This window comes from Centruroides sculpturatus, unplaced genomic scaffold (genome assembly GCF_000671375.1).
Source record: "Centruroides sculpturatus isolate CEXI.00-Female unplaced genomic scaffold, Cexi_2.0 scaffold825, whole genome shotgun sequence".
NCBI classification, from domain to species: Eukaryota; Metazoa; Arthropoda; class Arachnida; order Scorpiones; family Buthidae; genus Centruroides; species Centruroides sculpturatus.
In genome coordinates, this window is record NW_019385093.1 from 115,183 (window position 1) to 133,126 (window position 17,944).

The window sequence follows — 17,944 nt, forward strand, 5'->3', positions numbered from 1 at the left end:
AAACTTTGGGAAGTTTTTAATACACTCCCGCGAAGGTTTCTGGCATTTATCCTACGATAGATGGCGCGCATGTATTACGAGCATTTTACTGTGTGTTCGATCGATTTCAAATTGTGAAGACCATTTCCCCCTTCAAAAAATATCTCTATATATGCATTTGTTATTTACGATATTTGTAATAATTTTTGTTTAATCACTTTATTTCAACTTTTTTTTTTTTTTGCTAATGTATTTGCTCGAACTTTGTTAAAACCTTAACTGTATCCCGAACAACAACCGAAGTTGTAGGAGGAAATTCGCCTATTTTACCGATCTAGGAATCCCCTTTCCCAAATTTTAATATCATCTAATAATTTAAAGAGACAAATTACAATAAAACAGTTTATTATCCAACTATCAGAAATTTCACAACATGCCAAAGAAGAGAGGAAGGAGCAATTAAATAATCAAAATTATAAAGGATTTTTAAAAATATATAAAAATGGGGAATATCACACTTCTAGCAATCTCTGCGAGTATGTGGGCTAAATTTAAAGAATCCATGCTTCTCGCATGTACAACTGTATGTGGCCAGCTCACGCGTCGGAAAACCTTCTGATTTATTCGTGTACGCACCAGACGGAAAAACAAAAAATATCGTGTATCCACAAGCACTCCAATAAATAAATAGAATTGAAATGACACTTTGAAATGTTTTCCCGATGAAAATGAATAATAATAATAAGTTTCAATAAAAATGATAAAATGTAAATTGAATTGTATCATAATAAGTTTGCTTGAATTTTGTTTCTTCTGAGATCTCAGCAATGTGCGACGGGTAAGCTAGTATTTATATGAAATGTTGACCTTAACCATCTTAGACAAATTATATACTTGTAATTACTTAATTAAATCTAACAGTTAGATATTTTGGTTTAATATTCAAAACTATATAACATAAAATAAAAATATTTTGAATAAAATAAGATTAAACTAATTAAAAGAATTAATATATTTATTAAATTTAAAACATCAATTTTATGATAAAATTTTTATAAAGATTTTGAAAGTTCATTTTATTAACTCTGAACACATCATACAATATTAAAAGATATATAATGTTCAGGGAAAAGATATTTGTTAATAGGATTTGATTAGTGGCTGTCTTGATTTAGTAACTAGAAATGTTACATTTATGTAATTAATATTTTATAAAAGATTAATTTTTATAAATTCATAGCAAAAAGTATTTGATTTTATTGCTATCAGATTTTTTAACTTCATTTAATATAATTCATTATGTAATTGTTTTGATAAACACTATTCTTGTTACTTTGTAATCAAAATGTTTCAGTGTGATACCAAGAAAGATTTTCTTTTGTTTAAAAGACTTAGAGTAATAAAATTCTAAATTTACCTATTATAGATTATTATTAATTCTTGTTGTTATTCTAATTGTGTAATTCTTTCATAAAGCTTGCAGGAAATTATGTAAAAAATATAAGACATCTCGAAATAACGTGTCAAGATATTAAAGTTGCAATGTGTGCAGATAAAGTAAGTATTGTTTATAACTTAATTTGATTTCAGATATAAATTAAAAAAATAACTATAAGATATATTAGAATTTTGAATTAATATTGTAGGTATTGATGGATATGTTCTATCAAGATGAAGATGTTTCACTAAGTATTGAAGAAGAGCCAATACGCAGAACATCTGTTACATACGATGAAGTTGTAAAAGATCTAATACATGAAGATAAACAATATATTAGGGATCTTAATATGATTATTAAAGTTTTTAGGGAACCATTTGCCAAAATTTTTCCACAGAGCAAAGTGAGAAAATTTTAATTTATTTAAAACTCTTAATTGGTTTTTTTGTTGCTTTTAAATAATTTTTACAAATCTATAAATCTAAATTTTAAAATTAAATGTGTGTATTTAAATTTCTAAATCTTAAAAATTAGTAGTTTTAAAATAGTTGTTTTTATATCATAATTTTTGGAGTATAAACTGTGGCTTATGTTTTTTATGTTGGAAAAGTGAGATTGGATATATACAAAAGTTCAACTTATGCATGAAAAATTTCACATTATTACAACTCACTCTGCAGATAGCAGTGTAATCTGTTGTAGTAATATTCGATATTATTGATATATTTTCTGATATTGAAGCTGGAAGATGAATATTTGCTAATATTGTTATTACTGTTTGATATTATCGATATCAGTAATTATTGAAATTTACAGTTAATTGAATTATAGCCCAATGTTAAACTTTGAAATTTTCAATGAATATCATTTGTTGTAAGTAATATTTTCAAATGATAATTTGTAAGTATTGTTTTTAATAAACATTTGTGTTTTTAACATTCAGTATTTATTGGCAACTAAAAGTTGATATGGCTAATATAAAGGTGTGGCTTTTCTGTCAGTCAGTTGATAATGACCTGTTTTTACCCTGTAGCTTATATCCAAGTGTGGCTCCAAAAATTATGGTAAAATGAAAATTACTTTAATGTTAAAGAATGTGATTACGATTCTAATATATTTACATAAATAATTAATATTTTTAAGGACTTAGATACCATATTCAGCAATATTATGGACATATATGACTTTTCTGTAACTCTACTTGGCTCTCTCGAAGATGCTGTAGAAATGGCTGAGGAAAATGGTCATCCAGCAATAGGAGCCTGTTTTGAAGAAATGGCTGAAGTAAGTTAAATATTAAATATAAACTATGAATTTATTAAATTGTAAAAATGAATTAAAGCATTTAATATGTTAAAATTAAAAAAAAATTATTTTATTTTAAATAAAAGTTAACTTAAACTTCACTTATGAACTTAAACCATGATATATTGCCTTCTAAATAGTAACATCCACATAAAGTACTGAGGAATACTTCTGAGTGAATCTCTGTAAATATTAAACACAGAACTGTTCATATCTGTGAATTACTGAATGTACAATTTTGTATTGTTAATAAAATTGTGATCACATAATAATGAGATCTTTAAAACTTGTGTTTTAGACTTCATAGACTGCTTAAAATATTGGTGTATCCTAAAAATCTATACAAATTTCAAAGTTGTTTAAAATGTATTGTTTATTTTAAGATAAGGTTTTTTTGGGTACAGATAGGTTGTTTACTGTTCAGATGACATGATCAGGACCAGAATTGTGACTGCAATTTGAACTTTTGTCTTAACTTGTTTCATTAACTTCCAGAAGTAGTCAGCTTTAAAGTGGCAAAGTTTGGTCTTGATCCTGTCCTCCAACTCCTTTGCAGATTCAGTTTATCAACCATTTTCATAAAATTTTTGCTTCAGTTGGTATCAAAATCTCTCAATTGGTCTCAGTTGCAGAAAATTTGGAACATTGTCTTTACGAGAGATGTATTGATTTCAGTAATGGTCCAATTTGACAACTATATTGTGAGCATAATGGATGATGGCCATGTCTGGTCAGAAGTTATATCTTTGGTCAGAGTAGTATTTTGTTAAGAAAGGTCACTAATATTGGCCTCTTTTGAATGCATTCCTTAGTGATGGAGAGCCATGACAGGTAATGAAGGTCTATGAATGTTTCTTTGGACTGATTGCCAGCCAAACTAGAAGCTTTGATAAAAACTTTGCATTTGACTTCAGGATTCACATTTACCCCTTTAGTGAAATGATGACTGTTACCAGCACATTCACCTTTGTCAAAAGTGAAATAGGACTTGTCCATTTACCATACCAAGATTGTTTGACACCTTTAAGACACCATTACACAGCTTCAGAGAATGGTTTTTTGAGTAGCAAGCTCAATATTATTTAAAATAAAGTTTTTACAAAAATAATTTTTCTCAAAAGTTCCTCATATATTTTGGAGTAGGTTTTCACTTTTTGAGGGTTACTTGATCCAGTGAATGTATCAGTGTGAAATTTTGAACTTTCTTCCTAATTATCTAATATTTATTCTTTTCCCAATGACTTTTTCCTCCAATTGGTTCCTCTTCTCATTGTTCTTTCTTCAAATTTCCTTTGCTTTATGCTTGAAATGATGCTTTATACTGTATGCTATGGAATTCTCAATTCAGAGAAATGTTAACTGTATAAGATTTCTCGGTTTTGTGAATTTTAGTATAAAATCTGCCAGTTATATTTCTATGATCAAATTCATTTAATCCTTCTATTCTTAAAGTGGAAAAGTATTTACATTAACTTTTTCAATAAATGGAATCAAGAACATTCTAGAAAGAATGTATGCTTTTTTATGCACATGTACAATTATTCAAAATTACTTTAAAATGCTGTTGAAATTTATGTAAATTTTTAGGATACATGCCTATACTTTTGTTTTGTACCATACTCAATTTAGTGCCAGTTTTAGAGGATCCAAATGAGTTTAGATCGGAGTTTGAATGTACAAGAGTTATTGCTATTCATTTCTGCTGACTTTGTTTTAAACCAAAAATGGTTATACAGTAGAGCATCGATTATCCGACCCCCGATTAACCGTCACATCGGTTAACTGACCGTTCTAGTCAGCAAATTTCAAATGTCCGATAGTGATGTGGCACTACAATATTTGGCTATGTCTTGGCTACTTTAATATTATTTTTGTTAAATTTTTGCGTGTTTTAGCTGGCAACACCAGCTCAACCATTGAAGGAAGGCCTTAGTTTTCTAATTATGAGTGGTTGTTTGTTTTGTGAGCAATAAAATAATTTAAAAATAATTTTTAACAATACAATAGCGATGATTATTATTTAAAAAAAAATTTGTTAGGCTAAACATTGATGAAAATTCAACGCGAAGTTGGTTAATAGCGATATACTAATATACTAATTACATGGGATATACTAATATACTATACTAATAATGTATTTTTTCATTCTTTTTGGTTATCCGATTTTTCCAGTTATCCGACCAACCTGAGTCCCCAATTGAGTCAGATAATTGATGCTCTACTGTAGTTTCTTTTAGTATTCTTATTTGATATAATTTCTTTTATTAAGTTTAATCATAGATCATTTACAGTTTTGTTCTGTTGTAACAACTATTTTAATCTATCTATAAATAATCCTTGAAAAATACATTATGCATGTTTTCTTATTATATACAGTTTGACTAAAGGGACCACAAGATGGGGTTATCAGTTTCATCATAGATGATGAGGTAATCGGTGATAATGGAGTTCATTTTCTTAAATGCAGTAAAAAATGGAGTTTCCATTTATGATTCTACATCAAAAACAAACTTTAATCTAAAACATATTTCCAAAGATGTACTTATCAGAAGTTATGATCATTTGAACTTTCATACAGAAATCACACTAGTAAAAAGTCATTATGAAACCTATTATTATTTGATGGAATCATTCTTTTTCTTCAAGTACTAAACCGATACAAACATGTGCCACAGCTTGAGGTCATGACAAATTTACATAATATTTTCTCATTTGCCATAGAAGAAAACTGTGACAGCACTCATATTCAACAAATATGTGTAGTCTTCAACCAATATTCGGCGTGAAAATTTCAAACTAATATTGGCAAACGCTTTCGATGCCCCTCCTGAGCTCTTCTTCAGGCCAAATTTAATGTACTGGATTCTTAAATTGAATATTTTTAAATAAGAACGTGCTCTGTTACTAGAAGTTCAAATAAGGAAGGTAATCACGTGCCTTTCCGAATTATAATTTCTTTATAATTTATATTTGTGGGGATATGTTGTGCGCATTTTATAATAATCTCGTGTATTTTATAATCACGTGCCGTTTCTAAAAATAATTTTAACTAGTGGATATACGGATGTGCACATTGTATATCCACTAGTTAAAATTATTTTTAGAAACGGCACGTGATTATAAAATACGCGAGATTATTATAAGATGCGCACAACATATCTCCACGAATATAAATTACAGTAGAGCGTTCATTTATCCAAAAGCATTCCAGTTGGCAAATTTAAATTTTCGCTAGTGCTGTGGCGCTGCAATCTTCGGCTATTTCTTGGGCTACTCAATTATTTTACGTTTTTGATACTAAATTAACTTCTGAAGTATAATTTTTTATTGTTTTTATATTTTTCAATAAATTTATTTTGTTTGTACAAAATAAAAGAATAATTTTTAACGATACAATAGTCTTCGTTAGGCTTAACATCGACGAAAATTCAACGCAAAGCGACACGCAACGGAGAGAAATTTCAACATGGGATAAATTAATATATTTTTTCGTACATGATTCGTTATCCGAACCACCCCAGTCTCCAATTGATTCGGATAAACGAAGCTCTACTGTATAAAGAAATTATAATTCGGAAAGGCACGTGATTACCTTCCTTATTTGAACTTCTAGTAACAGAGCACGTTCTTATTTAAAAATATTTGATTTAAGAATCCAGTACATTAAATTTGGCCTGAAGAAGAGCCCAGGAGGGGCATCGAAAGCGTTTGCCAATATTAGTTTGGAATTTTCACGCTGAATATTAGTTGAAGACTACACATATTTGTTGTATATGACCCGGTGTGGGAGAAATCCTTGAGCACTCATATTAATTAAGAATTCTGTTAAAAGTTTAATAACTTCCTAATTTTTTCTTTTTCAAAGAACTTCACAGACACATGTGCAATGTGGTGACTGTATGAAAGTTTAAATGTTTCATAACTTCTGATAAGTGTATTTTTCAAAAAAAAAAAAATGTTTTAAATAAAAGTTTGTGTTTTTGATGTAAAATCATAAATGCAATAAAAAAATGGCGATTCCCATTTAAGAAAATGAAGTTGATCTTGTTTTCACTGTATTGCCATTTATGATGAAACCAATACGCCATCTTGTAGTTCCTTAAAGTCTAACATTTCTGATTCAATGATTTTTTCCTCAGGTAGTAGGCATATTTATCAGTTATTCTAGTGAATTAATTAAAATAACCCACCCTGTATATGTAGAAATTTGTTCCTGCTGAACAAAAATGCAATAAAATAATTCTAGTTTTACAGTTATTTATATTTTGTATTGAATTAAATTATTTGTGAAAAAAATGGCAATGCAATTTCTCTTCATTTTTGTCCAAACTAATCATTAAATTTAATAAAAATATATAACAGAGACTAAAAATGTCTTTACTTTTTGCCATGTCCAATCATCACAAACAACTATCTTCCACAGCAGAGACAACCTTTCTTTAGAGACTACACCTCTGCAACATGGACATGGCTAAAAGTGAAGACATTTTTAGTCTCTGTTACATATTTTTATTAAATTGTAAAATTACCCAAGAACTACTGGATTATATTGAACTATTGGGTTGTTCAGAAAGTAATTTCATTTTTTTTTACCACTAGACGGATTAGTCATATTTTTCCCGCCATTTTCATTCTAAACCGTATTATCATATATTTTGACAGCTAGCATTTTAAGGCTTATTTGTAAAAAATTTTGTTTGATTTTGTGCAATTGTTTATTTTTTGTGTTTCATCAAATATGGAAGATCAAAAGCAGCATTTTTGGCATATTTTGCTCTTTTATTACTGAAAAGGTAAGAATGCCATTCAGGTGAGAAAAAAATTGTGTGACGTGTATAGATAAGATTTATTGATAGAACAACAGTGCCAAACTGGTTTACAAAATTTCGTTCTGGCAATTTCAATATTGAAGATGCACCATGTTCTGGATGGCCAGTTGAAGCCAATGAAAACAAAATAAAGGTACTGATTGAAGTAAACTGCCGAATAACAACATGTGAAATCATTAAGAGATTAAATTTGTCAAATTAACTGTTTATGATTACTTGAAACAAATTGGTTTCATTTCAAAGCTCGATATATGGGTTCCGCATGTTCTTAAAGAGAGATAGATGTTCTCTTTGGTGGGATTTTAAGGAAATTTTTTTTTTGGAGCTTTTACCAGACAATTTAACAATTGATTCGAAAGTGTACTGCCATCGAGTAAACAAATTGAGTAATATCATTAAACAGAAAAGACGCCAGAATTGATCAACAAAACAGGTGTAGTGTCTTTACCATGATAATGTCAAATTTCACACAAGTTGGTAACTTGTCAGAAACTGTTATAACTTAGATGGGATGTGCTATCGCACCAACCATATTTGCCAGATTGAGCACACTCAGATTATTACTTGTTCCTGTCTATACAAATTTTTTTTAACTGTAACTGTATTTTACTTGAAATGACACTGTCAAAAATCGCTTGGATCAGTTTTTTGTAAGCAACGATCAAAACTTTTATGAATGTGAAATCATGCTACTACCAGAAACGATGACAACAGGTATTTGACCAAAATGGTTGATATATAATTCAATAAAAAATTTATTTATAAAAATATTGTGTTTTTTTCCACAGAAAAAAACGAACTTACTTTCCGAACAACCCAATATTATATCGCGATATAATAGCCTGATATAATCTGATAGTTGTTGGCTTCAAATTTTGCTTATATTCTGAAATAATATTTAAACTTTATTATTAAATACTAATGTTTGTTTTTTAATGATGGTGAAATAGTTTATGATAAGGGAGACTAATAATAATCATTTTTAAATATATTTTATTCATCTTTGTCAGTTTGTGCTCATGTTTTGTAATAAAATTTTCTTAATTGTTTTAGAATGCTGAATTTGATTTCTATGATAAGTATATACAAGATATTCTCATGCCGCAGAGCCGAGAAAAATTACTGTCATTAATTCAGTGTCCAGATGTTGCTCATTCTTTACAGGTAAAACTTCAATTTTATGTTATTCTGCTAAGATTAATTTATGTAAAAGTTTTAATATTTTACAATATGCAATTTATAATAATAATAAAATTAATAGCAAGTTAACATCATATGGATAAAAAAATAATCAATTTTATTTGAGATTATTTTATGTTTTATAACTATTTAAATCATTCAAATATTAGAAATTATATTTTTCTTAGTATAATGAACTTAAAAACCCGTACTCCAGACATAGATAACTTTCCTGAATAAATTACAATATGGTCATACCAATATATAAAAATAAAGGGTCTAAAAGTGACATAGAAAATTATTGTCCAATTATCATCATCCCTGTGCTAGTAAAAATAATAGAGAAAATTTTCTATAAAAAACTTTAGAAATACATTAAATAACATCCTCTGCAAACTAACTGATTACATGAGCTCATATGTTAAAATTAAATGAGAACAAAACAAAATATCTGTACTTTGTAAATAAAAATAAAAACATTGACAAGGAACAACTTCAAATAATAATAAATGAAAAGAAGATAGAAAGAATTAACTGCATAAAATATCTTGGAGTTTTAATAGATGATAAACTCAGATAAGACAGACATATCGAAAATTTAACAAAAACTGTTGCTAAGTTTACTGGCATAATCAGAAAAATACAGGATTTTCTAAACAAAAATACGATAAAATGACTATCATATCTGTACAGAACAGAAAATTCAATATGGAATAACTATACAGTGATACCTCAGGATAAGAACGCCCCAGCATACAAAATTTTCAGGATACGACACGAAATTCGAACATATTTTTGCTCCACGATACAAACAAAAACTCGCCATACGATGTTACATTAGTTTGCAGCACCATTTTTTATTCACTTCTGTTCATCAGTCTCAGTCTGCGCGTTTGCTTCGTCGTGGAAGGATCTCGCTCGATAAAGGAAATCTCGAGGTATTATCAGAAAGTGACTGATTTTATTGAAAAGAAACACCCTGAAAAGGTTCACACTGGCCGTATTGCTGCTCAGAGTAACGACATTTGCCTAAGTCATTTTAGAAACATTTTAAAAAGTAGTCAAAGCCAAACCTCTTTGGATAGATATTTTACCAAGCGACCTCTACCCAGTGAAAGTGCTGGTGGAAGTGAAGGAAAGAAAGCAAAAACCAGTGAATAAAAATTTTAAAAAATATATATAAAATAACAATAATTTTTTAATCTTTTCTAAGTTATTTTTAAGTTATTGTTACATTATGTTATTTAAGTTAAGTTTTAGTATTATTTCTCTTCTCCCTCTCTTCCCCCACCAGTTTACACCTCCATGGTCGTCTATACTCAAAGGTAAAGTGCAAATAAAACTACATTTTTTTAATCAATTATTATTCTATTATGGTTATTTATACATTTACAACTAGAAAATGCATTTTTCAGTGTTTTCCTTACAATAGTTTTTTTTTTATGTACTACTTAGCTTTAATTTGAATGTGTTTTTCGTGTTGGAACGAATTATTTGGTTTTACGTATAATCGTATGGGGAAAAATGATTTGCCTTACGACATTTTCATGATGCGATCTCAGTTTCGGAATGAATTAATTTTGTATCCTGAGGTACCACTGTATGGAGAATTGGATCAGACTATATTGCTAACTGTCTGCAAATACAACAAAATCATCTAATGAGAGCCATTTTCAAATTAAACTACTAGAAATAAACTTCCTATTGTTATCAACAAGAAAAAATCAACAACATAAAAACTTTATGTGCAAGCAAACTGTACTTCTCTCCTTTGAATTTATAAAGCTTAAAACACATAACAGTTTTCTTCTAAACATTATTGAAAATTATTGCAGGAAGGAAAACTGCCATTGTCTAAACCATAACTTCTTAAAACCCTCAACAAAATTTTCAGTTGAACAAACTGCCCCAGTCTTTCAAATGATAAAATACTGGAACTTATTATATAAAGATTTTCAAGAGATGACTAAGAAGAAGAAATTCAACTTAAACATAAGAAAAAACCCCCTCAGCCAGATCTTTGAAGTAAAAACATTTTAATTGAAAAACCAACGATTCTGCAGATCAAAAACTTTTTCCTGCATACTTAAAATTTAAAAAAAATAAAATGATAATTGATATACACCAAAAAAAGAGGAAAAATGTAGGAAGAGGGGAATTAAATTTCTGAAGGGATTTTGACTACAATGAATAAATTAAGCTTAACTGTTTTAGTGCAGTGAAATTTTTTCTTAACTTTTAATGATTTTCATATGCTTTTTATTCCTCTGCTGTTTGTTTTTTGTATTTTTGTGGCACTTGAAAAAGGCCAAATGGCCACAGTGTCTTTTGAGATTAAAGATTATAAATAAGATATTATGTAGTAGCTACTGAGTTTTACAATGGAAATTATTAACTGGAATATGATTTTGCATTGTTAAATTTTGAATTTAAATTTTCCGTGAATTTTAAACTCTATCATATATTACTTATCATGATGATAAATTTACATGCTGTGTTGTAATTTTTCCAATGTTATTTATTTTGTGTATTGTATTTAAAATGCATAAATGTACTAAAATATGTGAACATAATTGTTTAACTGATTTTTTATTTTAATTTAGTTACATTACAGAAGTAAAATAAGAATAATACAAATTATATTTAGTTGTTATATAAAAATATTTTTTCATCTTAATCTCTAAATAATAATTTAAATTTAAATCATATTAAGTATATTTAATTCTGTGCTATAAGTGGTAAAAAAGATGATAATTTCATTCATATTATGGAAATATTTAAAATTAATTTATTTTCTAAAAGATCACACAATAACGGTTTACTAACCTTATGGTAGAAAAATATCATATCTGCTCCTTGAAATTATTATATGGCCATCTTGATCTGTAACACTTAAACCCTCTATTTGTAGAAATAGTAACTAGATTCCCTGGAATGTCTTTAATTTTTCATCCACAACCCATTCTTACAATAAAAAATTTTTAGACCCCATTTTACAATGAAGTTTTCAATACCCCTGTATAATATATGGTGCAAAACAAATTTCATTGAATGGGCATAATCTAAATTTATGTTTTTTAAAATGAAATTTTAGCATATGATATATTATAACTAGGGTGGCCAAGCTCCTTGATAGTCCGAGTTATTTTTCAAAATTTGAAATTTTTTGCGAGCCGCAATTAAATACGTATTAAAAAGGTATGCAAAAAATTCCGGAATACAAATTATATCCGTAGCAAGAGTGATACCAATTGTTTCCTCCAGAGCACAATGTCAACTGTCCGTTGCAATGACAGTTTACAAATTCAAAATCAATCTGGAGTCGGTCGATAACGGACGATTACGCCACTGTTTATGTTCGTTCGCGCAGTTTTCAATGAGTCATATCATTCTTAACTTGGACGGAAATGAAATTTGTTGCACTTAGTCTTTCATATTTGTTGTTAGTAATTTAAAAGACATTTTGAAACACATATGGAACGATAATCATTTTTTAAAATATAATAACACAAAAATGAAAAGGGAACTTGGGTACATCTATCGAGAGCCACAAATAATTCTTCAAAGAGCCGCATGTGGCTCGCGAGCTGCAGGTTGGCCACCCCTGTATTATAAATATGTAATATAGTCCTTTCTTTATATACTTATTTCACATGCATAAACCTTAGTTTTTAAAAAATTTTGTGACTGTCTAAAAGTTTTAGTCCACCCCTCAAGTGGCGTGTTCCTCTACTTTAAGAAATGCTGCCTTGTGTTAAAAAAGCCTCAGTTCTGGACAGCTCACTAGATGGTAATAACTCTGTAATAAAATGTATTAATGTAGTACCTATATTTTGTGCAATGAACTTGAGTATAATGGCATTTTGACAGAATGTTTATTCATGAAAATTTTCTTTGCACATCAATTTGATCATTTTATCTGTAGGTCTAAAAATATAGCAGTTAGCAATCTTAAAAAGTATGCGAAAGGTGTGTCTTATAATCAAGAACAGACAGTAGTAATCAGACTAAATGAAATCTTCTGAAAATTTAATAGCCCTCTAGCAGAGAAAAAAAGACACAAAATATCAATAAGAAGGTGATATGTACAAAAATGGTGATTGTGAATTGGATCTTTTTTAATAATTAATGATTATTTTGGGAGTAAGGTCAACTACTATAATTATCATACAGATGGAAACCCTGCACAAGAACCAAATATAATATCATCTTTATGAAAGTATTAATATTAATTAAAGATTGTTGTTTTATTAATTTTTCATGTGATATTGTTTTAACAGATTTTTACAAAGTAAAATGTATTTATTAACCAAAGTTCTGTAATCTTTAGACTGCTGGTCATGGCTTTACATTGGCCGTAAAGTATGTTCTTCCAAAATTACTATTAGGTCCTGTTTTTCATTGCTTTCAGTACTTTGAGTATATAAAGGTAAATATTGGTTTTAAATCTTTTATGTAAAACGATAAAAATATTGTTGTTTACATATTGTACAATGTAATAATTTATGTTATATAGTTAAAAAACAAATATAATAACAGTATTTATAGAAAAAAGTTTATTTGAGAAAAATTTATATTGTGGTTTCAGTAAATTTTTACATATTTATCAATTATACTTTATAACAGTTATTAAAAAAATTAAGCCCTTCTGAAGAAGACAGAGAAAGTTTAGAGCAAGCAGAAGGTCTTTTACAGCCATTAAAATCTGAATTAGAAAGAATATGTAGTGGAACTTTATTAAAAAGAAAACCTGGGTGAATATTAAAATAAAAGTATATTTGAGATTAAAATAATTTATTCATACAAACTTATTTTATTATTATCTAATTGTAGGGAGGCATTTCTAAGAATGCATGGCCGTACAAATAGACAAGCTGCATTACAAAAAATGAATGAATTACAAAAAAGCATAGACGGTTGGGAAGGAAAGGATATTGGGCAATGTTGCAATGAATTTATAATGGGTTAGAAATTTTATTTAAATATTTTAGTTTTTAAAAATTTTTTAATTGTTTTATGGTAATAATTTGTTATGATTGTCATTTCATCTATTATTGAAATAGATGGCATATTAGGCAAGGTGGGATCTGGTGGTAGAAGACAGTCTGAACGACATGTTTTTCTTTTTGATGGTCTAATGATTTTATGTAAACCTAACAACAAGCGATCTAGTGTTACAGGCCCAATGGCAGAATATCGACTCAAAGAAAGATACTTTCTTAGAAAAATTGAAATTATCGACAGAGATGATGCTGAAGGTAAATATCCATGAAAATATTAAAATCTGTTTTTGTGTTGTTATTAACTTCGTATTGCATTTGCACTATCAGTTTTACTGTTGTACTGGACCAAAGTCAAAGCATAGCTATTTAAACAACTGTCATTTTGTTTTTGTTTTATCTAAATTTAAAAAGTTTCTCTCATTATGTGACATATTTAATATTACTGTTATCTGTAGTGTCTTGAGATATTAGAGTTTGATAACATTTACAACACATAATGAATGTCTTCTGTATATGTTGTATTGTGCGTGATGACTCCTGTAAAAGAATGAACTACAGCACAATTATATGTAGGCTACTTTATTTTTCACAAGCATTGCATGGCATCAGTCTTTTATCTTGTAACCTTTAAGATAAGGATATTGTTTTTGAAAGTTTATTATGTAATCAATGTTTTTATAACTTTAAAATTCTGTATGTTTCAAGTTTTGTGATTATATAATAGAGAGGTTGTGGCCAACGTTTTCAGCCCAAAACGTGAACGTCGGACATCGAGCACCTCATCTGGCAATTCTAGAAGGTTGATAATGGCATTTGCTACATCTAGCATGGCAAATAGAAGTTTGGGCGAGTTGTGTTTGGGGTTAAAATTATGGCATATTTTATTAAAATAATGATTATTTAAGCATTTATGAAGAATATTGTAAAGAAGCAGGCAATTTTAATCTAGAAATTATTTAATTATTCAATTCTTTTGCAAGTGATGTGAAGTGCATATAGAATTTACATACATTTCTGTTCATAATAGCTTATCATAATTCTGTAGGAATAGGTTTGTTCTTTCACAGCATCTACCATCAACAGCATATGTTTATAAATTTTCTAAAAATAATTTTCCGAGCTGCTTTTGGATTTACATAAGCCACTATTTCCCTCAACAAAAGTATGAGGTAGTCCTATCATATGGTAGGAGACATGATGCTAATTAAAAGTAATTATTTAGTGTTATTAAACCTCTTATAAATACTTTAAAATAGTTTAATTTGTTTATTTACCTTTGCTGGTAACATTTGTTGTTGTTAAACATTTCTGCCATTTTTCAACAATATCCCATGAGTCAGTGCATGACATGAATGTGTGGTGCAATGTGTTTTACTTGGAGTTCAAATGTCAAACATGTACTTCTGCTTGCCATACAAGTTTAATGTTTGAACTTCGGCCACAACCTCTCTAATGAATATAAATATGACATTAATTCTGTCCTCTTAGTCCTTGGCATAGTTTTTCAGCATTGAAGATCTAGAGTTCTTTTCCAGTGAAACACTAGTTGGGTTTGGACCATGGTTCCAGTTGATTTCTCATAATCATTAAATACATTGCAGTAACTTTTCTTCAGACAGTGTTTAAGTACAAGCTTTGTTGATGCATATGATATCTGAGTTAATACCAGTAATATATCAGGGACAGATGTTAGTTTCTTACTGTTTTTTCCACATAGATAATATACTTTTACATCATTTACAGTTCAAGTTTGTTAAATATCCACGTATGCAGGATGAAATGTTTTAATAGGTTATGTATAATGATAACATATGGGTGATCACACCAGGAGCTTATGCTTCTGTTGGCATTGCTTTAAGATTTAGTGAAACGTGCTAGAAGAGAAAGCTCAGTAATTAAGTGTTGTTGTTTCTTACTTTTTTAATTAGTTCATTAAACAATAATTTGTTTTAAATCTTAAAAATCATTATTACTGTTTTAGAGATAAAGTGTGCCTTTGAAATTGCTCCCAGAGATCAACCTCATATTGTATTATTTGCAAAAACAGCAGAAGAAAAGAATAATTGGATGGCTAACTTGGTTATGTTAAATACTAGAAGGTAAGATTCTATAATTTACAGTTGCAGTGCTATGATTATTACACTGTATTTACAGTTATTTCTTACATGTTATGATTTTTTTCCCCTTACACTATCAAACTTCTTTATATTTTAGCATGTTAGAAAGAACATTAGATAGTATCTTGCTAGATGTAGAAAAGAAACATCCACTAAGGCTCCCTCCTCCAGATAAATATAGGTCTGTAAAATTCCAAGATTTATATAATTGATACATATTAATATATTGGAATAATAATTAAATTACTATTTTTGTAAATATTTTTATAGATTTGCTGTAGAGGATTCAGAAAGTAATATTATATTTGAAGAAGGAAAATCTAATGCTGGGGTACCATTAATAAAAGGTGCTACATTGGTAAAACTAGTAGAAAGATTAACTTATCATATGTATGCTGATCCCATGTTTGTTCGAACATTCCTCACGACATATCGATCTTTTTGTCAACCACAAGAACTATTAGATTTACTTATAGAAAGATATCCTTTTAAATTACTTAAATTTAATTAATTTAAACATTGTTTGTTTGTTTTCCTTAATTCATTTTGTACATTTGGTATACAAGAATCTTTCTTACCATCTGTTGTTCCTGATGGAACTGTTGGAGTTTTAGAACTTGAAAATTTAAGAAATGCACACAGAGAAGACCTCAAAAGATTTCGTAAAGAATATAGTCAACCAGTGCAATTTAGGTAAATCAGTATACAAAAATTTTGTGTATTGAATACTTTTTACTGACTTTCTCATAATATATTATAAATATTTATAACTTATATACATGCATGTACAAATATATTAAAATTTTTATCTGTATCAGAATACAAAATCAACTTAATGCTCTTTCCAGAAATTGAAATAGCTGGGTGGACCAAAGTAATATTGTGCATTATAAAAATTTTTTGTTTATATAGAAAAAGGGGTTATATTTACAAACTTGTTTCTGTAGTTTTTATTTCATATGGCTACCCTTACTATCCTTGGTAGTTTACATCCTCATATAGCCATACCATATTAATGGCCCTCTTTTTATTTCATCAATAATTGAATACTTTATGTTTGTTGCTTCTTTAAGTTTTTCATTTTTTATTTTGTGTGTGAATAATAATTTGCATAATCTTGTCAGTGCACCCATATCAACTGCACTTAACTATATTTCAGTTTTTTTTTGACATTCTCTACATTTTGGCTTCATATAATACATAATAAACTTCTTCCTATATTATTACATATATTTTGTTTTCTTTTTGAGATTTTGGCATTCCATTCTGCCTCTTAAATTGCCTTTTCTTGTTTTTCCTGTTTTCTCTTGCTCGGTTCTTCCTAAGTTGTGAAGACTATCTTGGCTTAAATTCCACATGTAAATATTTGTAATTACCACATACTGTAAATTCTAAATCTTCTATTTTTATACTACAGTAGAATCTCATTTTAACAGATCACTCAGGCTGTCGAAAATCATCCGTTGTTCTGAGTATGTGGGAAATCCATTGCAAACAACAGATTTTCCCATACCCAGGAAAATATCCATTAAAACTTCCATCAGTTAAAACTTCCATGTTTTAATCACCTACATATAAGAGTGCCAGTACTTGAAATTATTCAATCTCATCGAGATCTCTATTCTTTAGTTTATAGAAACATGTATGTTACAAGATCGCATAGCTCATTAGCACTTCACTCGATTTCATGATTTGTTAAAAAATTCATCCATCTTGATTTGTTTTGATACTGTTTTTCTGCCTATTAAATACAACAACTGCTTGATATTAATGTTAGGTACAGTATGTTCTTTTATGCTGAAACTCAAAAGGAAGATCTTCACAACTTAGAAAGATTTGATGGCTTTGCTAAATTTTGACACTACATTTGGACCAACATCAGAATGTTTACTAGGTGGTTTCTCCTCAATTGTATCAGCCTACTGATTCTTTTTGTACAACTCTTCAATTGTACTGTGTGTATCCCAGATGTAACAAGTGCATTGTCAAATTCTACAGATTTCTGGAAAAACCCAAATATTAACTAAGCATAGAAAAAAAACAAAGTTTACAATGGATGGGACTAGAAAAAAATCTGTTATTCCAAGTTACAGA

General features: G+C 28.7%; 1 protein-coding gene across 1 annotated transcript in view; it reads left to right on the forward strand.

Moving 5' to 3' along the window:
• The window catches only part of LOC111634592 (son of sevenless homolog 1-like), a 76,171-nt gene that overhangs the window by 46,255 nt on the left and 11,972 nt on the right, over positions 1 to 17,944 (forward strand). Inside the window, exons 5-16 of the mRNA XM_023379410.1 lie at positions 1,456 to 1,536; positions 1,626 to 1,820; positions 2,561 to 2,701; positions 8,605 to 8,715; positions 13,061 to 13,159; positions 13,357 to 13,484; positions 13,564 to 13,694; positions 13,794 to 13,988; positions 15,715 to 15,832; positions 15,948 to 16,031; positions 16,121 to 16,330; positions 16,403 to 16,543. Coding sequence (XP_023235178.1) covers positions 1,456 to 1,536; positions 1,626 to 1,820; positions 2,561 to 2,701; positions 8,605 to 8,715; positions 13,061 to 13,159; positions 13,357 to 13,484; positions 13,564 to 13,694; positions 13,794 to 13,988; positions 15,715 to 15,832; positions 15,948 to 16,031; positions 16,121 to 16,330; positions 16,403 to 16,543 — 1,634 coding nt within the window. The remainder of the gene's footprint in view (positions 1 to 1,455; positions 1,537 to 1,625; positions 1,821 to 2,560; positions 2,702 to 8,604; positions 8,716 to 13,060; positions 13,160 to 13,356; positions 13,485 to 13,563; positions 13,695 to 13,793; positions 13,989 to 15,714; positions 15,833 to 15,947; positions 16,032 to 16,120; positions 16,331 to 16,402; positions 16,544 to 17,944) is intronic.